Raw genomic sequence first — 26,513 nt, forward strand, 5'->3', positions numbered from 1 at the left:
AGACTGCAATCCAATCGGAAAGAGTGCTGGCCTGATGCTGTGATTTCTCTAGCCCAGACTGGATAATTTGGGATTAACCTGTGCATATTCAATTGATCCATGACATTTACGAACTTTATATTTTTATAGAAGCTTTAAGATAAAGTATTTACCCCTCATTTTCCATTATTATCCATTTTTTGAGGGGGAGGGGTCACCCTGAATCCAAGAGGGAGCCTATGATATGCTCTTAGTACCTTGTTGAGGTCTGCAAGGAGGCACCCAACACGATCGCTCAATTTTCCCTTCAATGTTACGGGACTCCCACAGCCTTCCCTGAGCTGAGATTGTTATGGGTACAGTAGTGGTAATGATACTGGACTAGCAACCCAAAGGTCACTACTTCAAATCATGGTAGCTTGTGCAACTGAGTTCGCTAAATCTGGTAAATTGTGGGTTATACCCAGCAGGAACAAAAATACTAATATGAAAGCTACCGAATTGCTGTTTTTTTAAAAAAAAACTATCTTTGAGGAAAGGAAACTTGCCACCTCTACCTGACAATTCTAGGTAGTTGACCCTACGTGTCCATCAGGGCGAGTATGTTTGGACAATAAATGCTGCCCCTCCAGAAGAGCCTACAACCCAAGAGCGAATATAAAACACAGTCACAGTGCACAAAACTTTCAGTCGGTGGTCTGCTCTCTCACTGAAGGATCACCTGCCACCCAATCCACAACCTCGGTGAATAAAAAAAAGACTTTATGCTTTGACCTGATCTTAATTGACATGAAGCAAATTTCACTGTCACTAATTTGGAAATCCTAAAATTAAAAGCCCCTTCTTTCACTCAGTTATGTTACAACATGTTCTGCATTGATTAGTGTGGGATTCCAGCTTGTACTTCACCTGTTGAAAGACACACAAAGTGGTTTATGGAAATATTTTGAAGAACACCCGATCACCCCAGAGCACGCCAACAAGCAATAAGCATGAAAAAAACTCCTCGTCCTGTTCTCCTCGAGGATGTATAACACAATAAACAAGAATGAAGGAATGGACAAAAAAGAAAATATGGAGTCATCTGGTTCAGTTTTTACCGCATTTTGCATAATCCATTCTTTTCTGGTCATTAACCTTTCACTGATGTGACAGGCATTGTATTCAGCATCTAATACACATGTTCTGGGGCATTTGTGTGGGTTTTACTTTTAAACATCATAGTAATGACAGCAAAGATGAAAAACCACTGCAAGGGTATTATTTTCAACGGTGAAACACAGCTATCAACAGTAATTTTATCCTCGAGAAAACCCCTCAGCCTTCAAAGCCCTCAGCATTTATGATAATTTTATGCAAAAGAAATAAACTTCAATATATTTTCCAATTGCTTCAGGCCTTTTATTTATATGCAAATACTCATGCCAACCCTCTCATAAAGTGGAGAAATGCTGCCAGACTAGTAATGTAATTGTATGAGGTTTTCTCGAGGAGTTCATCAACCCTCCTCCACAAAGGAAATTTAAGATTTTGAGCAACAATTTGCACTTTAATCTAGCAAGCTGTCCTGAGGCATCTTACTAAAGAGGAGTTTGGGAAGAAGGATGGGGAATAAATAAACACACAATGAAAATGGTAGCTTTTGAGGAGACTTTAGGTGGGGTGAGATCCAGAAAGAGTAAGGGGTTTTGAAAGGGAAATCTCAGAGTGCATCCTCTCTGCCAATGAAGCCAGTTAAGGTGTAATGCTGTAGTGCAGTGTTTCTTCTTCAACCCCATTTTGTATGTATCATGCCAGGGTAGTGCCAGCCAGTCTCCTTGCATCTTTGGGCATTACTGCTTCAAGGAAGCACACGGAATCCCAGAGATGTATGGTGAATGGCCAAGGCCTATTGTGTAATACACCAAGGAGTTTAAAAACAGCTGAGGAGAAGACAAAATAAGTTCAGAAATAGTGATTATGTGGGGTCACAGATTGTAGCAGGAAGAAAGGAGTTCTTTAGGTTTGAGATCCCGTGACAGAATGTTGTGAAATAATCATTAATATTTACTTCATTCCTACTCCTACAGGATTGTTCATAGTATATACTTATATTTTGCTAGCTTGTTCCAACACTTTTCTGTCCTTGTCCTGTGTTTACTCATCTGGATGTCTTCTTGTTCAGGCTGACTGCAGAATATTCTTGGAAGGATGTAGTAAGATGATATATCCATTTCAGGAATGAAACCTGGAACCATATTGTCTGTATGACCCAATTAGGCTTTTGCTTTATCAATTGAGCTGCCTGGGGATCTTCTGTGCTTCTCTTGATATTATTTATACACAGCTATGCAAATAATACTAGTGATGTGTCATATGAACTTTTGAAATAGGAGCAGAAGTAGGTCAATCGGTCCCTCAAGCCTGCTCCACCATTCAATAAGATCATGGCTAATTTCTTTGTGTTTCAAATTCCATATTCCCATCCACCTCCGATAATCTCTGATTCCCTTGCCTAACAAAAATCTATCTACCTCTGTCTTGAAATATTCAATGACCCTGCCTCCACCGCCTTTGGAAGCAAAGATTCCAAAGTCGCACAACCTTCAGAGAAAAGAATCTCCTCATCTCTGTCCTAAAAGGGCAGCCCCTAATTTTAAAACAGTGTCCCCTATTTCTGGATTCACCCACAATAGGAAACATCCTTTCCACGTCCACCTTGTCAATATCGTTCAGGATCTTATATACTTCAATCAAATCACTTTTCTAAACTCCAGTGGAAACAAACCAGTCTGTCTAACCTTTACTTATAAGACAGTCTGCTCATTCCAGATATTAATCTAGTCAACCTCCTCTGAACTGCCTCCAACACATTTACATCCTTCCTTAAATAAGGAGACCAAAACTGCACACAATATTTGAGATGTTGTCTCACGAATGCCCTGTATAACTGAAGCACCCTTACTTTTATGTTCAATCCCTCTCGTAATAAAGGTTGGAATTTCATCAGCCTTCTTAATTACTTGCTGTACCTGCATACTAACGTTTTGTGACTCATGCACTAGAACACCTAGATCCCTCTGCACCTCGGAATTCTGCAGCCGTTCTCCGTTTAATTAATACTCTGCTTTTGTATTCTTCCTGCTAAAGATAACAACTTCACATATTCCTACATTATACTCGATCTGCCAGATTTCTGCCCATTCACTCAACCTACCTATATCCATCTGCATCCTCCTTATGCCCTCTTCATAATATACTTTCCTACCTATCTTTGTGTCACCTGCAAATTTAGCTACCATGCCTTCACTCCCCTCATCTAAATAATTGACATAAATCGTAAAAAGTTGAGGCATTAGCACAGACCCCTGCGGGACTCCACCCACCACATGCTACCAATCAGAAAAGTACCCATTTATGCATATTCTCTGTTTTCTGCCAGCCAGCAATCTTCTATCCATGCTAATATGTTACCCCCTACACCATGAGCTTTTATTTCCCAGTATATGATGTTCCAGTATATTCTGAACTCCAAACTAATTTTTGTAGGTTAAAACTAACCACAAAAAGGCTGCAAAAAGAGGGCTGCCTGAGAATCACCTGACTTCTTTTGTGGATTGAATCATGCCCCTGTCTCCAGAGGGAACAAAAGGAACTGTCCAGACTGATGTTTATGCAATGCCTTTTCCTGAAACTAATTCAAAAGGGCAATTTCAAATTGAATGGGTCATTCAGATGCAAAGACTAGCTGTCTCAAACTCTAAAGATGTGAAAGCCACCACACAGGATGTATAATTGACCTAACCACCCACCCAATTTGGAAAAGACTTTGGATTTGAAAAATGTCACATGATGAGACAGCCATACTTTCTGTTTGCTTTTAAAAGAACAGCAAGAAGCTGTTCTATAGGGATGGAGTTCCATCAGAAAGTCACCAGATCAGCTGCGAATCATCTAAGCAGCCAAGATAATAAACAGCAATACTTTGAAAGTTGGAGAAGGACTCCTCCCAACCTGTTGCAAATTTGAGTTCACCTGAGAACCAACCTCCTGGTGATTTGACATCAAGATGCCTCACAGCTTTCTGAGAGTCCTCTGCTTCACAAAACCTTCACTACAACTGAAGCCTCAACTCATCTAAGAAACTACAGACCTGCCACGAAAGAGAGACTGACACAATCATAAATTATAACTGCATTGTTTACCTTCATCTGTATCTAACCTTTGTGTGTATGATAGAGTGTGTGAATCAAGTGAGTGAGAAGTCACATTTTAAACATCTTGGGCAACTGTGATAATAAATAACCTTCTTTATTTAAAAAATCTCACAAATGCTTGCTGCTAGTATTATTTAAATTGGGACAATCGCTCTGAGGGTAAGAAAACACATACCTTGTACATATGAACATATTGATCACGGGCAACAAAAAGGAACATATGAATTCTGCCCATGACAGATGAAAATGGAACACTTAGGCCACCCGTCATCAAACATTTCCAGGTTCACAATAATCTGGTTAGATGCCTCAACCTTACAATTGCACCAATGTCACATTTTATTTTCCAATTTCCCTCTCTGAGTGAGGGAATTAATCAGTCCAAATTAGTCCAGTTAGGTGTTGTTTTGTGTTGTGCTTACCGTGAACTAATTTGAAACACCCAGGACTCGACCTGTAATGAACATGTGTCCTCTAGTTAAAAACAAAGCTTCGACTGACAATAAGCAGCACATGGAAAAGTTGTATTGTTACTGGAACACAAGTTCTCTCACAATCCACTTTGGGAATCTATCTATTAAGCCCTTTCCACAACACCATAATACTCTTGAATGACAAATTCCAAATCCAGGTCGCCTCAGCTCTTGTAGGAGGTTCACAGAACCCACTGGCTAACTACTTCACAAAGCAGTTTGAGTTCGGATTCACTCCAGCAGCACAATCCATTTAGTGGCTCCTATCCAGCAAAGCTTTAATAGACACGTTGATAAAACTTGACGCCAAACTGTCTCTTTGAGACAAAGAAAATGAGATCCCCATTCTATTTTGAAATCTGACCAATAGATTGCATTGGTTGATATCACCCACGGCAACGCCAGTCACAAATTATTTTATGAAATCATTGCTTAATGGGCTTTTGTGCTTTCTCCTGAAACTGAACCAGCCTGAAAGCCATGGCATGTGGGAACACATGTCCCTTTAAATCTCAAAATAATCACCACTGGCTCTTTCCCACGCTACAGCTATAGACATTAGACAGTTTAGTGACAGCCTTAAGCAGCTATCTAATTGGCTATAAATCAAAAATGAAATTAGGTGCCTCACTGCTTACTAATACTTCAGTTAGCTGGCAATGAATTGTATGAACGGAATCAGAAACTCCCCATATGAGAAAGTTATGTTTTGTTTAACCTTTTTTGACATTGGTGTGCAGTGCATCAGAAGGACAAGTCGATCCCTGATGAATTCCATTAGGAAAGTAAAAGGATTTGGGGAAGAACTAGTTTGAATATCAATAAGTTGACAGCTCATGGTTCATCATATTCCTGTGTTGGCCTTATGGCCAGCTCACCTGGTATCACTATTCCCTTTGTGCCTTCTACTCAATATCCCCATTAGCTTTCATTATATGACAGCCCTAGACGATGTAGGTTAGCCAGTGGTCATGGCCACCCTGACTGTGAAGCATGAAGTACTGTATGAACATAAAAAATAGGAGCAGGAGTAGCCCATTCAGTCCCTTGAGCCCGCATTGACATTTAATAAGATCATCGGAGATCCTTGATCTCAACTTCACTTTCCTGCCTGATCCCCATATCCTTCGATCCCTACAGGGTCCAAAAATCTATCAATTCCAGCCTTGAATATACTCAATGACTGCATAACCCTCTGGGGTAGGGAATTTCAAAGATTCACAACTCTTTGAGTGAAAAAGGTTCTCATCATCTCAGTGCTAAATGGTTGACCCCCTTATCCTGAGACTATGCCCCTTGTTCTAGACTCTCTACTCAGGGGAAACAACCTCTTCGCATCTACCCTGTCAATCACTCTCAGAAATTTCTAAGTTTCAATGAGATCACCTCCACTCTCTTCACTTCCTTCCCTTAGGACAACCCTCTGATCCCAGGAATCAATCTAGTGAAACTTTGTTGTACCCCATCTAAGGCAGCTATATCTTTCCTTTGGTACAAAAGCCAAAACTGGACACAGAACTCCAGATGTGGTCTCACTAAAGCCCTGTAAAATTGCACAGCTATATCAGAAGTACAATTATATCAACAGACTCATTGCATCAATGCACATTCCTGTTAAATCCCATGTCAGGAAAATGTACAATAGCTAACAAAGCATAAAAACAAGCATGCCCTTGCGAGCATTCCTTTCTTCACTAGCATGAACAAAAATTATCACTCAACTCATTATTTATGGAGTCTTACTATGCAGAAGATGGCTCCTCATTTGCTTATCTTAATATGGTTTGATACTTTCCCAATGGTGCAGCCCTTGGCAACTCACTGACAACTCACTGGGGCATTGCATGCCCCCTAACTTCCCATACTTACCCCAAGCGAAAGGTGTTATCATTGCAGACAATATTTTTTTTTAAATTAGTGAACAGTGACAGAAATAATATGCTAAGTCAACAAATGTAGAAAAATATAAATATAATGACTTTTTGGACCCTGTGGATCCCCTTTTATGATCTTTTATGAATATCAATTTGACCTGCAGAGTGACAACAATTTAAATTAGTTCATTATAGGTGAACTGCTTTGAGGTGTTCCTGAGAGAAGTGTTGAGGCACTAGCTCTTTCTTTGAGTTGAACTTAGGAGTCCCAAATTTCAACTGTGCCGTCCAGGCACCTATGAACAAAGGCCAGGCATTAACTCAAAGTAAGGGTGAGAAGTCAGAGAACAGGTTACAGTAGATTGCTCTTGAATGCTTCAATGTGGGTGACACAGGAGATGCATTGATTATAAATTTGAAATGAAGAAAAACTGTTTACAAATGGGTGGTAATAGGATGGACACAGTACAAGATGTATTAAACGACATGAGTGAGTGATATAGCAAAGTATTAAATTCCAGAGAGTGCGTGATCTAGTCTTTTTAGGCTATCCCTTGGGATCGAGGGTAACTTGCTTCCACTCCGATTCAATTCATTCTGAGATGGCTGAGAAGTCCAATGTGTGATCTGTAGTCTCGGCCACATGTGGGGCAGGTGTGCCTGAAGGGTTGGGTAGCTGGGTTGTTTGGAGGTTTGTGCGCTCCCTCTGATGCCTCAATTTCGCCTCTGCACGTTCCCGATGAATTCTCTCGATGTGTTCGGTGCCTTCCGGAACAAGCCTTCTTTGGTCAGTCAAAAGCCAGGTTCTCCCATGAGTTGGCAGGTTTACTTAATCTCTTCCGGATATCCCTAAAGTGTTTCCACTGTCCTGCTAGGAGTCTCCTGCCACAACTGAGTTAAGGGTAGAGCAATTGCTTCAGGAGTCTTGGGTCTTGCATACAAAGGACACGTCCCATCCAGCAGAGCTAGTTTTGAGCCATTAGCGCCTCAATACTGGGCAAGTTGGCTTGGGAGAGGATTCAAGGATCTTGCAAAGGCACCACTGGTGGTACTTCTCCATTGCTTGGAGATGTCTGTTGTAGGTTGTTTAAGTCTCCAATGCATATCGAATTATGGACATCACTGTTGTCCAGTAAATCATGACCCTAGTCTCTAGTTTGAAATTCTGGTCCTCAAGTATTCTTTTCCTCAGTCAGCCAAAGGCTGAACTGGGACATTGGATGCGATGATGAATTTCGTCATCTACTGTTGCTTTTGTCAAGAAGAAGCTCCCAAGACACAAAAAATGGTCCACATTTTTCAGGATCTTGCCATTGATCTTAATTGATGGAGGGAGGTGTTTGCTATGGGAGTTGGTTGGAAGAGGATCTTAGTTTTCCGAGTATTTAGTGAAAGGCCCATTATCTCATATGCTTCAGAGAATGAGTCAACAATGACCTGGAGCTCAGTTTCTGTGTGAGCGTACACACAAGCGTCATCTGCATACTGGAGCTCTATGGCTGAGGTTGCAGTGGCTTTGGTTTTGGGTTTGGCGTAGGTTGAACAGTTTCCTGTCTGTTCTGTAGATTATCTCCAAATCTGTGGGTAAATTGCTGGAGGCGAGGTGCAGTATTGCAGCAAGGAAAATGAAGAAAAGAGTTGGTGCAATGATCAGCTTTGTTTGACCCGTTTTCACTGAGACAGGGTCTGTGGTGGTTCCACTGGTGAGGGTCATGGCTTGCATCTCATCATGGAGTAGCCGGGGGTTGGTGACAAATTTCTAAGGATAGCTAAGTTTGAGGAGCGTACTCCATAAGCCTTCGTGGTTGACAGAATCAAGGGCTTTTGTGAGGTTCAAAAGGGGTATGTAGCAGTTGATGTGGTTCCTTGCAGTGAAGATCGTGTCTGTGGTGCCCCCCGATGGGTGAAAACCACACCATGGCATTGGAAGGAGCTCCTCAGCCATTGGGAGGAGATGGTTGAGGAGGATCTTCCCTGTGGCAGATAGCAGGGAGGCTCCTCTGTATTTACCACAGTTGGAATCGTCTCCCTTCTTGAATAAAGTCACGATCACAGCATCCCTGAGATTCCACAGCATGTGCTCTTCCCAGATGAGGGATACAGGTTATGCAGCCGTGCTGTGGTGTGTGACATAGTGAAGTGCATGTTACATGCCAGAAATGTTATATTAAGGCACGTGCTAAATATCAGAGAGGAGGAATATTATATTAACGCATGTGTTAAATACCAGAGTAGTGGGACGGCTGGGAGGGAATGTTAAACTGAGAAGTGTATTATATATCTGAGGGGGGTATTAGGGCATGTGTTATATATCTGAGAAGGAGAATAGTATTTTGAGATATGTTTTAAGAGAATGTTGTAATGAAATATGTTAACTGGGAAATTTTAAAATGAACTACAATGTCAAAATCAACAAGCTAATAAATTTTGGGACAAAATCTGGTAAGTTGTAAAGATCGGAATACAAATTAAGTTTGAAATATTAGGATTGTGAGGGTAGTTTGACAATATCTGTTGAGGACCCTGGCAGTGTGGTAGTCGTCATTTACATAATTCATTGCCAATCTGGTGGAGGGTATGGTGAGCAGAGAAGAACTAAAGAACTGGTTATCCTAACTGGTGATCTAATAAGGGTACAATCACCATTGAAGACAGTTATCCACGTGATTCACTACCAATCTTATTGGTGCCAGAGTGATGGCTCTCTCAGCTTATTTATTTATTTGGACGTCAGATTTGAACCATTCAAACCTTGGCTCTGAAGCTGAACCAAGACCAAGGTCTGAACAAACTTGAAGGCTTGTCTCTGGGGTATTTTATTTTATAACGTCCATTAACGGGAAAACCATAAGCAATGTTTGTTATGTCAGATGTTGTGGTCGATCAAGTTAGCTTATAAAAGCAGGATCGAGTGCATTAACAAACTCAAGTTGTGATGTGCCTAACATATATAGTTACACATTTTGAAATATGTACTTCCCTGACTTGGGTCTTGGCCAAACCCACAGATTGGAATTGCTTAAACCTCACAGATACAGGCTCCAAAAAGAGCAAGTAAGCCTTTTGGAGGAAAGAAGGGACTTTGGAGTCTGGCTCACTGAAAAGCTGGGTTGACAAAGTTTGGTTATTTGGCTCAGATGAACCGAAGCTGCTCCTTGAGCCATTGACTTTCAACAGGTATGAATAAAACCTGGCTTGGACCCAGGAGTTTTCAGTCAGATTAAGCCTAGATGAAAAATCTTATTTCTTTGGCACTATATGAACCCTGAAACTGGGGCCAGTTTCAAACAATAACATCTGAATTTATTTGAATTTTGTTTTTAACCCAGTGTTTTCCATTAATCACAGCAGACACTCAGCTAGCTCCCCTTCCTCCTGTGATGCTACTTTATCCTTGCCAGAGAACTTTCAGTATCTCACCCAAGTGGCCAGTCATTCTTTGTGAATAAGCTTTAACTGGGTGTTGGGAGGCCATTCAAGAATGGGAGGAATTATATGTGAGTCCAGGCCTATCTTCACCTGATGTCCATATTTGCCAAATTTTGAACAACGATCACAATGAGGAACAGAAACTGACCTGGTTTTTCCCTTCCCTAATCTTACAGGCAGAATCCAGTTGTTAACTCAACAAAGACTGGAGATCAAACCTCAGTCAGGCTGAGAACAGTCACAAAGAGATTCAACGTCTGATTTGTACTCTCCATGGGGAAATGTTTGGCATTTACTTAACATCTCCTCCTAATAGCACTGCTGAGATTGGAAATTTCCCGATAGGAATCGACAGAATGTGAATTCATCTCTGACCGTCCTGTTGCATTAGTCATCAAAGCACTGCAATTCCTTTGTTATTTCCTCCATTTTTCTGTCTTTCTTATCCCAGTTTTGTCTCTGATATGAATTTGAAGATTTGAACCTTTGATCAAGGGCTAGATCACCCTCCTTGAAATGCTGCGAAGTTACTTATTTTTTGCAAATGTCTCATTTCATTATTGTCTTTTGCACATGCATTGTTCTGGTAACTTTTCATGAGAAATATTAAGCATATCCCTTATGACTCAATAATGCCCCGTATAGTGCAGGAAGGACCCAAGCTTGATCTCTGGCCCATGCAGAATTAACATTGGATTGGACCTGTCAGAAAATGTTCCATTACAGCCTGAGGACTGGCTTCTGGCTTCCGGCCAGTCCAAACCTCAGCCCCTGCCAATGGACTCAGTCCACCTGCATTTCTCTGCTCCTACTCACCGTCTCACCCCTGGAATGATTTCAACCTTGCAGCTTAGACTTTTTTGTTTGGTTAATTCTGTGCTTGATGGATGATACTGCTGAGGAATGGAGCATGTATTTTTTCCCCGATTTTGGCAATGATCACTTTCAGGTTAGGAGATGCACGCTCTAAACTGGCTGGCTGCCTGTGTCCTAATGGGAATCCATTTGAAAATTCCCATCCACATTTTCAATCTTGGAAAAAGGTCATGGGGTTGTTTTCATTCAAGTAGAAATGGGATTAAGGGGTGATTTGATAGAGGTGCTTAAAATTACGAAGAGATGGGACAGAGTAGATGGAACCAGACAGTTTCCAGCAGCTTTATGGAAAATATACCATCACAGTCTCATAATGTGAAATTCAGAATGTAGAACAAGAGAAAGCTATACCTGCTGCTGCTTCTATTTGAAATAAGCTGAGTATTTACTCATTTATACTTACAAAAATTTCTTACTTTTGGTGTACATCTATCAAGTTAATAAATGTCTTACAGTAGATGTCACACTTTATTGCAGCAATAGAAATGAAGTTTAGTCATATCTTTCTTGCCCTTCTGACTTGGAGCCTGAAATTTAACAAACAATTTTCTAACCTCCAATTGACCTCAGGAATTTTTTTTTGGCAGCTACAATTCCCTAGATTTCCATAGGGAGTGCCTACCATAAAGGGACAGGTCAGACTGGTAGATAGAATATTGCTAACATGTTGCAGAGCCCACGCTAACCATAAGTAACAATATGGGAGAGCATTCAAAGACTCCAGACATCACACTTTAAGAGCCCAAAGTATTAAAAAAAAGGCATGCTGGTCTGCAGCCAGAAACGTACAAGCATTTAGTGAATGGCAAATGTCCCTCACCAAACAGCAAATAAACTTTGATTAATCTCAGATCTGTTTGGACCACACGGACTATTAGAGGAGGGGCTTTAAATGGATGTCTGCTAGCTAACTGTGGCCCAGATCTCAGACTATCCAAGAGCTACTCTACAGACAATCAGTTAATTATTATATGAAATTGTTCACTGCCTTTAAAAAATTTATTAAATTTAGAGCAGCAGGAACCTCAGAAAGTGAAAACAATGTAAATTTCTAAAAGTACATGAGTTTGTTTTAAAAAGGACAACTGGTGTCTGTGAAAATCAGTATTCAATAAATGATAAGTGTTGGGAAATTATATTAAATATTTCTATCGGTTCAGTGTCACCAAGCCACTTTGTAAATGGACCTCATGTCTCCTATGACTGGGAGTGTGCCTCCACTCGCCTAATAATTAGATAAATATAGGAAGTTCCAGTGGTCAAACAGAGAATACATGGGCCATTTTACTACGATGTAGCACAGACTGCGACACAATCTCCTCAAATTTTAGAAGATTGAAGAATATCAATTCTATCAGTTGCCAACTCTGATTCCCAACTTGCCCCACCCCACCTTCTGATTTCACCTCCTGTCTCTGCCCACTGATGTCTAACTGTTTGTGGTGTGCTAGGCAGCTCCAGTTCTCTTCAGCAGCAGACACTGACATTACTCTCCGAGGCTCCCTGAGTGGCAGCCAGTGACATCACAGATTGGGAGGCAGGGTAGGGAGCATTGTTGTAACAGGAAAACAAGTGCAATTGCAGAACCTGGGAATCCTAATCAAAACCTGGTTCACAGGCATTAAACCAAATAATAGCATGGACAGCTGCACCCTTCTCAATTGCAAAAGCCTTTCAAAAGATTGACTGAAAGCAATTTTAGATACCAGGAATTTACTAACTTTCCAGCGACCTAAGTTCCAAGGGTAAAAATGATGGGAAATGGATTGTGTGGCTTATTCAACAGCAACTCATCTTGGTCTTTGAAGTGGAAACATGTCCCAAGATGCTTCACAAAATCATAATGAGATAAAACTAATGCAACAACAACTTGTATTATATAGCACCTTTAACATAATAAAATGTTCCTAGACACTTTCTGAAGAGTGTTATAAAGCAAAATTTGACACCAATTCACATATGGAGAAATTAGGGCAACAAAAGTTTGGTCAAACAGGTAAGTTTTAAGGAGTGTCTTAAAGGAGGAAAGAGAGGTATGAAGATAGAGAGGGAAGGGAATTCCAAGCTTGGGGCCAAGGAAGCTGAAGTCACAGCCAGCAATGGTGGAGCAATCAAAATCAGGCTGTGCAAGAGACCAGAATTAGATGTGGGCAGATATTTTGGAGGACTGTAGGACTGGAGGAGATTGCAGAGGTCATGGAGGAATTTGAAAATAGACATCTGTTGAAGAGTCATACGGACTCGAAACGTTAACTGTGTTCCTCTCCACAGATGCTGTCAGACCTGCTGAGTTTTTCCAGGTATTTTTGTTTTTGAGAATTTTAAAATGTTGCTTGACCAGGAACCAAATGTAAGTCAGCAAGCACAGGGGTGATGGGTGAATGGGACTTGGTGCAGGTAAGGGCACGGGCAGTAGAGTTTTGGATGACCTCAAGTTTACAGGAAGTATGCCATGGAAGGCTGGTCAGGAGTATATTGGAATAGTCAAGTTTAGAGGTAACAGGTATGAATGGAAATTTCGGCAGCAGGTGAGCTGTGGCAGGATCAAGTGATGTTACGGAGGTGGAAATGGGTGGTCCTATGACAGTGAGGAGGTGGTTGAATTTCATCTTGGGGTCCTTAAAACACCAAGAACAGGATATTAGAGTGGATGATCAAAAGCATGGTCAAAGAAATGCGACTCCAGCTGAAAACCATCTTTCCCCCCGTTGTGGGGGGAAGTGTGGGAGCAGGCGCGGGCGCGCCTCCGATCAGCGCCCCCGATTGGGGGTGCACCGCCATTTTACATGGGCAGGCCAATTAAGACCCGCCCAGCGTGACGTCTATTCAGAAGCGCTATGCGTCCCTGTGCGGGCCGGGGGGGGGAACTCCCTCAGCTGGGAGTGTGCTCTTTTGCGCATGCGCGTGAAAGAGCACATGGATCTCCCTGAGGCTAAGTGCTGCCTCAGGGAGATCGGCTCAGAATTAAAATTTTTAATACAAATGATAAAAGAATTTCCCTGACATGTTCCCCCCATGTGAGTGTCACATGAGTTGGGACATGTCCATAACTTTTACTGAAAGATTGGATAAAAATTTAAATACCCTCATGAAAGCTCATCCTGCCCATGGGTGAGGTTTCATGCCTTTTCTGAAGCCCACCAGGGCTCCCGGCCTACCCACCAACCTTAAGGTTGGACGGGCAGGTCCATTAATGACCTTAATTAGTTTTTGAATGGCCTCAATAGGCCGTTGGCAGGTTGGCGGGCGCACAGCTGACTCAGCTGCACCCCCGCCGACCTGAAAATGGAAATGACGCAGGGTGACATCGGGAGTTCCACCCGACATCATCCCGCATCATTTTACGCGTCGGCAAGCGGGCCCCGCCCCTGCTCCTCGACTGGAAGATCCTGCCCATAGAATGGGTAAAGCACAGGAGGAAGGCATTCAGCCCATCATGTCCATGCCAGCTCTCTGTAAAAGCAACTTTAAATTAGTCCCACTTCACCGCTCTTTGGGCTGGATTTTATGGGGCACCAAGGTCCTCGTCCTGTTCCCTCCCCCAGCTAGAAGGTTGGAGGGGGAGCCCACCCAGCAGAACGATGGCTGCCCTGCTGTCATTATACTCCCGCTTGTCAATTAAGAGAGGTGAGGCAACATGCCTGCCTCCTTAAGAACAGGAAGTCCCGCCTCAGGGGGCAGCTGGCCAATCAGAGGCCAGCAGCTCTCCAGTCCCAGCAGTGTCACCTGGTGTGGTGGCCACCTCCAGCACTGCAGAGAGGCCAATGTGAGACGAGTTGTGTTGGATCTAGTCCAGCAGGTGAGGCAGGGTTCTCCCTGGGAGCCAAGTTGGCAAGCCCTGGTGAGGAGGGAAAGTGGGAGGGGGACTGGGTGGGGGAAAGCCAGTGGAGGAGGGGGCGGTTGCACCTTGTAAGAAGCCATTTGATGGGTCCTGGGAGCCTGTAAAGAGTGACCCTCCACAACCTGAGTACCAACCTATGCAGGAAGGCCCGGTTGGCATGGACATTTCCTGCCAGTGCTTAAATCCCAATAGTTAATCCCAGGAGTTAATTGCACACTTAAGGGCCTCAGTTGGCTCAGTCGTGGTCGGGCCGCCCAATACAAACCCCGTCCGCTGGTAAAATCGCTGTGGGGAAAGGAGTGGGCTGGTAGATGGCAGGAAGGCCACCCACTGGATTTTGCGTACCCCCGCCGCTTTCAAACTTGTTGGCAGGGAGTGTGACATCAAGCCCGATGCTTTCAATACTTATAAACTTTAAATAACCCCCACAAAAGGACAAAACAACTAAAGCGTTTTTCTCAATATATAATCATTCCTTGAAAATACAGCATGTTGCTCTGATGTATCAAAAATCTTTTTGAAGATACATCAGAACAAAGACAATTAAATTCTGCATATCACATGGATACATTAGGTGGTCCAAAACAAAAACAGAATTACCTGGAAAAACTCAGCAGGCCTGGCAGCATCGGCGGAGAAGAATAAAGTTGACGTTTCGAGTCCTCATGACTCTTCAACAGAACTGAGTAAAATTAGGAGAGGGGTGAAATATAAGCTGGTTTAAGGTGGGGGGGTGGGGGGAGAGAAGTGGTGGGGGGGTTGGTTGTAGGGACAAGCAAGCAGTGATAGGAACAAGGCAAAAGAGAGATACGGAAATCCTGTCAGAGAGAAGAGCAGTACTTCTTCAAGGTAGGCATTTCTTGAAGAGCAGTGGCAGTCAATTAAAAATAGAGATAAAAACAAAAAACTGCGGATGCTGGAAATCCAAAACAAAAACAGAATTACCTGGAAAAACTCAGCAGGTCTGGCAGCATCGGCGGAGAAGAATAAAGTTGACGTTTCAAGTCCTCATGACCCTTCAACAGAACTGAGTAAAATTAGGAGAGGGGTGAAATATAACCTGGTTTAAGGGGTGGGGGGGGTGGGGGGGGGGGGGGGGAGGAGAGAGAAGTGGGGGGGGGGGGTGGGGTTTATCTCTATTTTTAATTGACTGCCACTACTCTTCAAGAAATGCCTACCTTGAAGAAGTACTGCTCTTCTCTCCGACAGGATTTCCGTATCTCTCTTTTGCCTTGTTCCTATCACTGCTTGCTTGTCCCTACAACTACCCACCCCCGCACTTCTCTCCCCCCACCTTAAACCAGCTTATATCTCACCCCTCTCCTAATTTTACTCAGTTCTGTTGAAGGGTCATGAGGACTCGAAACGTCAACTTTATTCTTCTCCGCCGATGCTGCCAGACCTGCTGAGTTTTTCCAGGTAATTCTGTTTTTGTTTTGGATTTCCAGCATCCGCAGTTTTTTGTTTTTACATTAGGTGGTCAATGATTCACAATTATCAATTATGCAAGCGTTTGAGTTAAAATGAATGGCCTCGTTCACTTATCTGTGGATTGTCAATGGCAGCATCAAAGCTTGCAGAATAAAGCCTTCCCAAGCTATACCTGCCTACACCTCATCCTGAGGTAAAGTATCAGCCGGGCTGTAATGTGAAATTTACAAAGCTTGCAGGAACTGTTAGCAGAAACTTGATTTCCATTAAGGCTGTGTTAAGAGGCTAACGAATAATCAATCGCAGACAAAAATGATTCATTTTTGTCGTACAAGGTATAACCCAGAAGCTCAGAAATAAGATTTCCATCTGAGAATTGATTCACTGTTCTGTTCTGTGATACGCCGCTGTCATTCAGGGTTACTCAGTTAAATTCCATAGGGTAGAAATTCCAATTGGCAAACCTCATGAACAGATGTTTAACGCACTTGTACTACTTTCCTGTGTGTATTATTTCTATGCAGGCATTAACCTGTTGAGAATAGATGGTTCAATGTTCACGTAAAAATAGCATACACAGGAATGTAGGACAAGTGTATCAAGCATTTCTATGTGAAATGTACCAATTGGAATTCCTAGACTTCTGTTCTAATACCAGACAATCCCACACATAGGAGGCTAGAGTTTCTGTTCTCTTATTTGTGCTGTCATTAGCAACAAATCATCCTCAAATGCAAAATGAGATTTAATTGGTATAACACTGCACTAATCAGTCACAATATTTTAATGTTGAAATCAAAATTAGCACAGAGTCCTGCTGTGCTTCTGCCCTGAACTATTATGTTTGTAGCTTGAGTGAGGGAAATCCGTCTCTGTCCTGCCCAAGCAGAGAGACTCATGGGGTTACACCGAAACTGGCAAAGCAGAGATGAAGGTATGTCTGAAGGCTCACACCTTAACCTTTCCTTCCTGACATATCAGCTGGGGCCCAATGGTAGTACCCCTGCCTTTGAGTCAAAAGAGCTTTGAGCATGTAGTCTAGGCTGGCATTCGAGTATGGTGCTGAGGGAGTGATGTACATTCCGGGGTCTTAGATGAGACCTTAAACTGAGCCTCTGACTGCCCTCTCAGGTGGATGTAAAAGATCCTACATCGCTATTTCAAAAATGAGCAGGGTAGTTCTCCCCAGTTTCCTGGCCAACATGTATCCCTGAACTAGCGTCAGATTATCTGGTCACTATCCATTCTTGTTTGTGGGGCTTTGATGAGCACAAATTGGCTGCCATGTTTCATACATTGCAACAGTGCACTTCAAAGCACTTTATTTATCTTGTAAAGTTACCTAAGCATAAGCTAATAGGTCACGGCAATGTAAAATAACCACCTATCACAAGTAATTCACAACGTGAAAGAAAAGGAGCAAACTGATTTATGTGGCTTGATGTGTAAGTATTGGGAAGATTCTAGAACTATTAGAGCATGCTAGCATTGTAGTGATCTATTAATAATATGACATTTCCAATGTGTAAATGCATTGTATGTTGTGCAGCTGGAACATACAGATCAGGATGTCTGAAGTTCAGTCCCTGGTTTGGGTTAAGTTAGCTGGGTTATGAATGGACTGCTGCTGCTGATCACTATTCACTGACCCCTGCTGGAAGGTCAATGCATGTAGATGTTGGTTTAGACAGAATTGGGTTTATCTGTTAACATACTAAAGATCAAATAGCCTCACAATACTGACTGTCCAGGTTTATTCATAAACAATAGCTGCTTGACTAAGGTATTGGAGGACTATTGGCATTTGCAGGATTGCCCAGTACCTTCAGCACAAGGGTAGAGAAAGTCGGACAAACAATCTCCTGCACAGCAGTAAATGTAAAAGACCTTTTTTCTTCACTGCTGAAGGCTATGGATACCTCATTGTCCCTGCTCAACACATGTACTCAGTGAATCCTTGGTACACAAAGCCAGAAATCCCTGACTATAAAATACCCAGTGCAAAGATGGTGCCAGACTCTGATTAGACCATGACATTAGCAGTCACGGCAAGTCCAAAAGAGTATGATACATAGTAGATGTGATAGTTCCCCCTGCCAACCCTCCCCCCGTCTTTAGTTATGGATATCACTCAATGAACTTGCTCTGGTTACACCATCAATTCTTCTTTACGGATGTCAAGGGGCATTTACTGTACAGAGTACACTTGCTCAATGCTGCATGGCAGTGGGATTCAATGCATCACCAGAATTAACCACAGTGTGTGTATATTACTAAAATGTAATGTTATATGGCTGTGATTTCAAGCAGCCTGGGTATCCAGTGCCAGTAATAAACTGTTCAGGCTTCATTCTTGAACTTTAGGATGCCGCTCAAACTCTCTTTGATCACACTAGTGCCTTATTTTCATCCCCAGATATTGTTACCAAAAGTGACTACAAAACTGAGAACAAAATACTCTGTGAAAAGGGCCATTGCACAACAGCGTGCTCTACTTGTCAAATGGATAGCATTGTCTGTCACGGCACCACTTGCACGTGATGTCACTTTGCCATCTGCTTATCTGCTGGGTTCTGACCCTTAGCCTGCCCTGTCCTCTATGATACTCTATAAGGAGCCCATTTTATTAAAATGGCTACAGTGGGTTTACTGTCCCATCACTCTGTCCAACACCATTAAGTGGATACATTGCTGATGGCAACCAGTTAGATGGTGGGAGTTGTAATTACATTAATTCACCTTGTTATCCACCCAGGAAAGCAAACGATACCAGAAGTTTTTAATGCTCCGTTTTTATAATCTGATGCTTTCCATTTAAAACAGAGATGGTAATAAAAATCACTTTTTAAACAGATTTGTTGAAGTACAAGTTTCATGTTGGAGTTTAACTGCAATAATATAAATGAAATGTATTTCGGCTTTACTTACAGTCTCTCGGTATTCCTGGGTATTCCCCTCGGAACAGCCTTTAATCCCAAAAGATGGCAATCCACATTTGATCCAGAACAGATACAGCGACTGGGGCATGCATGGATGCAAACTCCACAAAACACCAGTGTGAGCAGGACAAATCCTGGGAAATTGTCTTTAAATCTCGCCATTCAGGAGGATGCAGAAAGAAGAAATAATTGAGAGAGAGAGAGAGCGAGAGAGAGAGGGAGAGAAAGCACGAGAGTTCAAAGGCTGGGGGGCAGGAACAGCTCCGACAGAGTTCAGCTTCCTCTTCACTAATCAGCTTAAAAAGTTTTCCACAAGCACAGGCAGTCGGCACAGCTCACAGCCCTCAGCAATGCTGACCCCCGGTGAGATAGATCTTACTCCTCAAGCATCTAATTTGCAGCAGACTCTAATACATATCAGAATCACCAGTCCCTTGCTAGCCTATATTCTGAATCTCCAGCTTATCCTGCAAACTAATGTCACGACAAATTCCAGCCTTCAATCTTCAGTAATTCCCTCCAACTTTCCTTCACTTTGAAACTCCTGACTTTCAGAGAGAGGAGTCTCAGAACAGCTTGCACTTATAGATTCTTCAGAAAAGCAGGAGTGGAGGGGCTGGGGTCGGAGTTGCGGGGTGGGGGAGGAATTCCAGCCAGCAGACTTTTTTTTAACTGAACAGTATTCCTGATCTCTCTCTCCTCGGCCTTTTTAAAAAAACAACTCTTGATTAGAAGAGGGGGAGAGAGAAAAAAAACTACCAAAAGCTCCAGGCAAAGCCTCTCTTGATGGGTTAAACATCCATCAAATCTCTCAGCACAAACCCACACTCCTGTCACCAAATCCTAGGTGATCAATACCTCTAACTCACACAGATTTCTGCACAAACTCTTCATCCACACACTTTAGAGGATGGCCTGCCTCTGATTGGGTCTTTGTTTTGTTTTCTCTTGCCTACGCTAAAGCCTCTTGCAAATTTTTCTCATTCCTTGTGTTGCTGTGGATGTGATTGTTGTAAAATCCTGGAGTTGCTCCTTTCATTTCCCAGCTCTGCACTCTAGTGTGTGTGTGTGTGTGTGTGTGTATTTAGTTGCGATAAAAGTTCTCTTATCCTCGCCCTAAATTCCCAGCTGAAGTTTCTACTGGTTCCCTCCTTGCTGATGTCACCGAGCATGTTAGAATGAAAGAGTTCTCTCTCTCACACACAGGAACATGCAGACTTATAGGCACTCTCTCTAGCTCACATGCTCTATTACACCCCTCTCTTTTCTTGTGCACACTTGCATGCACTCTCTCACACTTGTCCAACATACTCTCCTCTCAGGTACACACAATAAGACCATGGGCAGAATTTTGCCCTTGGCGGGTGGGCTTGGTGAGGGTGGGTGGGGGTGGTTGAGAAGCTGACCACCGCCAGCAATCGGGACTAGGTTGCAATTTCAAGCTGGCGGGCCAATGCGAGTGAAATGCGAGTGGCAGTGCTGAGCACTGCCTGTGCGGGCCGGGAGGAGGAGGGCGAGCTGGCCAAGTGCGAACTTTGCGCATGCACATGAGCGCACGCTTCAGAATCTCCCTGAGGCACGGAGCTGCCTCCGGGAGATGAACCTTTGTTAAAAAAAATAAAATAAAGAAAATAAAAATGTAATAAAACATGGCCCCTCATGTGACTCGGTCATGTTAATTCAAATTTAAAGCTTTTATTTTATTTTTATTTGCTTTAGGAAACCTCATGCCGCCCGTGGATGAGGTTTCCAAAAAAATGCAAAGGCCGCTTGGCCTTTTCGCCTGCCCGCCAACTATTAGGTTGGACGGGCAGCGGAAAATTTAAGTTAATTGATTAGTTAATGGACTTAACAGGCCTTTTAATTGTCGGCGGGCGCGCTGTCAACTCACCTGCTAACCAAACCATCGCGTGTCTACATGCTCGGCCGACATCAACGTGTGTCATTTCACACTTGAGTGGGCCAGGTGCGCACCCGCCCACTGAGTGAAAATTCCTGCTCCATAAGACGTAGGAGCAAAAATAGACCATTTGGCCCATCGAGCCTGCTCCACCATTCAATGAGATCATGGCTGATCTGATAATCCTCAACTCCACTTTCTTACCTTTTCCCCATAACCCTTGATCCCCTTACTGATTATAAGACCAATCTATTACTCTCTTTCATATACACATGTATATTATCACACACATGGAATTGAATTTTAGGTTCCTTTGCTGGCGAGTTTGTAGGCGGGGCTGGCCCTAAAATTTTTTTGGATGGCCTTCTTACTGGGCTCTTGCCCGCCCCTATCTCTCTGCAATTTTACAGTGGGACGGGTGAGGCCTCTGGGCTGTCCCGGCTGTCCCACCCGCCCCGCCCCTGCCACTGCCCTTTCCCCATCGAGGCCTTTAAGTGGCCACATAAGGGCCATTTCCCGCCCAGCCTCAAATTTCAGGCTGGTGGGAGGAGTTCAGTGGCAGCAGGGGAGCCCGCGAAGTGACCCTGCTCAGGCATTGGGTGGGAAGCGGGGGTGGGGGTGGGGGGGGTGGGGGGGAGAGGGGAAGGGGGAGGAAGTGGGGGGAGGGAGGTGTTTCCATCAACAGCCTCCTTTTAACATTGGGCACCCCCTACCCCCCACAAGGTCTGGCCACTGCAGGTGCTTCCTTCCCCCCTGGCCTCCTCCATCAGCACCCCTACCCCACTCTGCTCATCCCCCAGGCTTCACCTCACCTCCCCTCCCCGCCCTGAGACTCCCAAAATTGACCTCATCCCGGACTCTCGGGACTTAGACTCTGGGAACTGATTGCAGTCCCAGTCCTGTCCACTGCAGCTTCTGGTACTGCTGAGTCAAGAGAGCTGCCAGCCAATCAGATTGACCGGTAGCTCTCTGATGTGGGACTTACTCTCGAGTGAGGGATGAAAGAGCCACCTCCAGCCAATTAGCGACCGTTGGGAGTGTTAAATGGCTGTGGAACAAGCAGTATCGGCGGCAATGTCTTCACTGCTGACTCCTCAGATGGTGGGGATAGAAGCTCTGCCATCCTAAAAATCCTGGCCATATGCACACTCAGGGCAGGGAAGACTCTGCAAAGACTCTGCGGACCTTGAAAAATGGCGGGTGCTATTTGGATGCAGAAGTCTCACCCTCATTTCCAAGAGATCCAATTTTTGCAGGTAGGGGAAAGGGAGCATGATGTGATTCACACAGGACTGAGACCTGAGCTCAGCAGGGCCATTTGAACTTAGGGCCGGGTTTTGGGTACCGAGATGTGTAGCCCGAGTTAGGAAAATTCCCAACTCAACGGACCTGCCTCAGTGAAATGTGCCCTGTATCATGAAATTTTCACTCTTGGGCAGGGGTGGGGGGAGGCTTGGGAGGATTGCAGGATTAAGTCAGGCCTACCAATCCTGGACACAGTTGCATGGAGGACATGGGAGTGGGCGACTGCTGAGGCAGGCTAGTTAGAAGGCCCAACTCAGTTCTCTGAGACTTAATCCCAGTTGTTTTAGAGGGTTTAAGGCCCTCTAGCATTCACCCCTCACACCCCCTCATTCCCCACCCACCTACTTTGATCCTCATACCATCCATGCCAACTCAAAGCCAACTGACCCAGTGTTCACCATGGGTAGACCACAAGACCTATATGGAGATGATAAAAAACCTTCTAAAAATCTAATACAGCTCTCACAATGCAGACATGGTAGTGAAAGAAACTCACCTTCATGATTTTAATCTCATCAAGTGGTTAATCTCTTATAAATTATTATTGAATTTTTTGAGGAGGTGACCAGGTGTGTAGATGAGGGTAGTGCAGTTGATGTAGTTTATATGGATTTCAGCAAAGCCTTTGACAAGGTCCCACATGGGAGACTTATAAAGAAGGCAAAGGCACATGGGATACAGTGTAATTTGATAAGGTGGATTCAAAATTGGCTTAGTTGTAGGAGACAGAGGGTGGTGATAGAAGGATGCTTTAGTGCCTGGAAGCCAGTGTCCAGCGGCATACCACAGGGATCTGTGCTCAGTCCCCTATTATTTGTCATTTATATAAACGACATAGATGACTATGTGGGGGGTAGGATTAGTAAGTTTGCGGATGACACAAAGATTGGCCGGGTGGTTAACTGTGAGGTTGAGTGTCTTGGGCTACAGGAAGATATTGATGGGATGGTCAAATGGGCAGATAAGTGGCAGATGGAATTTAACCCTGAAAAGTGTGAGGTGATACACTTTGGAAGGAGTAATTTTACAAGGAAGTATTCAATGAATGGCATGGCACTAGGAAGTTCTGAGGAACAAAGGGACCTTGGCGTGTGTGTCCATAGATCTCTGAAGGCGGAGGGGCATGTTAGTGGGGTGGTGAAAAAGGCATATGGGACACTTGCCTTTATCAATCGAGGCATAGATTACAAAAATAGGAAGGTCATGTTGGAGTTGTATAGAACCTTAGTGAGGCCACAGCTGGAGTACTGTAGCAGTTCTGGTCGCCACATTATAGGAAGGATGTGATTGCACTGGAGGGGGTGCAGAGAAGATTCACCAGGATGTTGCCAGGGATGAAACATTTAAGTTATGAAGAGAGGTTGGATAGACTTGAGTTGTTTTCATTGGAGCGGCGAAGACTGAGGGGCGACCTGATCGAGGTGTACAAGATTATGAGGGGCATGGACAGGGTGGATAGGGAGCAGCTGTTTCCCCTTAGTTGAAGGGTCAGTCACAAGGGGGCATAAGTTCAAGATGAGGGGCAGGACGTTTAGGGAGGATGTGAGGAAAAACTTTTTAACCCAGAGGGTGGTGACAGTCTGGAATGCACTGCCTGGGAGGGTGATGGAGGCGGGTTGCCTCACATCCTTTAAAAAATACCTGGATGAGCACTTGGCACATCATAACATTCAAGGCTATTGGCCAAGTGCTGGTAAATGGGATTAGGTAGGTAGGTCAGGTGTTTCTCACGTGTCGGTGCAGACTCTATGGGCTGAAGGGCCTCTTCTGCACTGTGATTCTGTGTGAAAACAAACTTCTGTTCATACCCCTAATCCTTTAATAGCCTTTTAAGCTATCAAACGGTGAACTCAGAGTCCCCTGCTGAGATAATTGTAGCTTTTGAAACTCAGCCAAGCATCCATAATGATAATTCTTTAGGGAATGTCAACAAAAAACGCCATTCAAATTGCTTGAAGAGATGCTATACACTGTCAATCAAAGCAGTTCAACAGAGGGTTTTTTGGCAATAACTGACAGTTGCAGCCAATTTCCCCTTTTATAATTTAAAGAGAGGGGATTTAAAATACTTCAAATCATGACAGTTAAACATTCACATATTCTCCTTCATTGTCCATCATTCCGTCTCTCCCATACACACCATTTCAAGTATAGACACAGTTCTCTCCTGCAAATATCAGGTTGAGAAACTGGTTAATAAGGTGCATGGGATTCTGGGTTCTAAACATGGAGGCATAGAGTATAAAAGCAAGGAAGTTATGGGGAAACTTTATAAAAACTGGTTTGGCCCCAATTGGAGTAATGTGTCCTGTTCTGGGCCCCACACTTAAGGGAGGATATAGATAAGATTTACAACAATATTTCCAGGGATGAGAGACTTCAGTTACCTGGATTGATTGGGGCTGTTCTCCTTGGAGAAGAGAAGGTTGATAGAAGATTTATTAGGGGTGTTTAAAATCATGACGGGGTCCGGACAGAGTAGATAGAGAGGAACTGTTCCCAGAAAGATCAAGAACCAGAGGGCACCAATTTAAAGCGATTGGCAAAACAACCAATGGCAAAATGAGGAAAAACTCTTTTTGGTGCAGTCAGTGGTTAGGATCTGAAATGCACTGCCTGAGAATCTGGTGGAGGCAGATTCAATAGTGACTTTCAAAACAGAATTGGATAATTAGCTGAAGAGTAAAAACTTGCAGGGCTGCAGGGAAAACCATTCGATGATACTCATCATTGCTCAGAATCCCTCTCGGTCAGTACATACAGAGGGCACATTGCTCATATAAGCACTCCTGCTCTCCCACATCTTAGGATTGAATTTCTGTGTTTACAAACATTGCTCCAGGGTTTCTGTGAATCTCTTGTCAAAGTTACAGTGGACGGTGGCAGAATTCCTGAGGATATTCAACTCCATAATCACCATCATTCCCTGTCAGTCTCCTTCATTCATACAGACATGTGCAATCTTACACACTCTGTCCACCTCTCATACATTTTCTCTAATCCCTGTGCTTTCCGTTCTCAGTATCTCTAATTTATCTATTATATACAGAAAGAAACAGGAGCATTTTTCTTACATTAAAATTAGAAGTTTCATTTGAGAAGAAAAACTTGCATTTGATTAGTGCCTTTTACAACCTTTGGATGTCCCAAAGCACTTCAGAACTAATGAGGTACTTTTTGAAGTGTAGTCACAGTTGTAATGTAGGCAAATGCAGCAGCCAACTTGTACTCAGCAAGATCCAATATTAAGTGATAGAGATCAGTTAATATGTTTTTGGCAGTGTTGTTCAGGGGATAAACATTGGCCTGGTAATGGGAGAACTTCTCCTCGAGTAGTAACATGCAGTTGTTTACATCACCTGAACAGGAAAGCAGGAACCTTAGTTTAAGTTTTCGTCTGAGAGATGCCATTTCTAGCAGTACAACACTCCCTCAGTGCTGCAGTGGAATATAGACAGAATTGCCCCAGTGGAATGCTGTAAACAGATGCAGTAAAGGGGGACATTTCTGGTGATTAAAAAAAATTCCTTTTCTCTCTCATGGCTTCTCATGCCAACCACAACTCATGACTCTGGTTGAACAGAAGACCTGAGCTACTCTCCCATTCCTCTGCCTAATTCATTCTGTTAAGGCATAGGCCTCGATTTGTTCCTTGGTGCTGGAGGGGGGCATTTGGCTCTCACCTCAGTGGGAAGATATGAATTGAGAATTAGAGATATTCAGAGTTGGGCAGGAACCCGCCTCTACTAACTCCATGAATTGGATTTAACGGCATTTATATACAGGATGTAGAGGGCTCAAAGTGTAGAGGGCTGTCCTGCCTTTAATCCGTTGTCATTCTGAGGGTTGGCCGCACTACGAACAATCTTTCTCCACTGATTTCCATTGGTGCAAGGTAGCCAATTTAATAACAAGAAGAATCTTCATTAAATGTTGAAGTAGGGCTTTATCCTGTATTTCCAACCCTAGTTGTCTGAATTTATAGGAAAATCACCTTAACTGATCAGCTTATTTTTATCAAATAGGTGAGATATGATGTAATTCATGCCACAGTTTTGCAAAAAGCACCACTTGTGCAGTATGTGATCCCATCACAGGTGAAATGCCGTTCAAATAATGCTGTGGTTCTCCATTTCCAATAATGATGAGATCATGGTTTTTATTATTATATCTGTGAGAAAGAATTTGACAATGCAATACTGAAATTAAGGAAGGGGTTCTGGAGTTGCCATTAGGGACATCATGTACAAGGTTTCACCAGGTCCCTGTC

General features: G+C 43.4%; 1 protein-coding gene across 1 annotated transcript in view; it reads right to left on the reverse strand.

Annotated features, from left to right (window-relative positions):
• LOC144685734 (slit homolog 3 protein-like) overlaps nucleotides 1–19,625 on the reverse strand; it is a 599,629-nt gene extending 580,004 nt beyond the window's left edge. Inside the window, exon 1 of the mRNA XM_078550561.1 lies at nucleotides 19,028–19,625. Coding sequence (XP_078406687.1) covers nucleotides 19,028–19,200 — 173 coding nt within the window. The 5' untranslated portion in view covers nucleotides 19,201–19,625. The remainder of the gene's footprint in view (nucleotides 1–19,027) is intronic.
• Nucleotides 19,626–26,513: the final 6,888 nt, after the last annotated feature.

This window comes from Cetorhinus maximus, chromosome 10, assembly GCF_964194155.1.
Source record: "Cetorhinus maximus chromosome 10, sCetMax3.hap1.1, whole genome shotgun sequence".
NCBI lineage: Eukaryota > Metazoa > Chordata > Chondrichthyes > Lamniformes > Cetorhinidae > Cetorhinus > Cetorhinus maximus.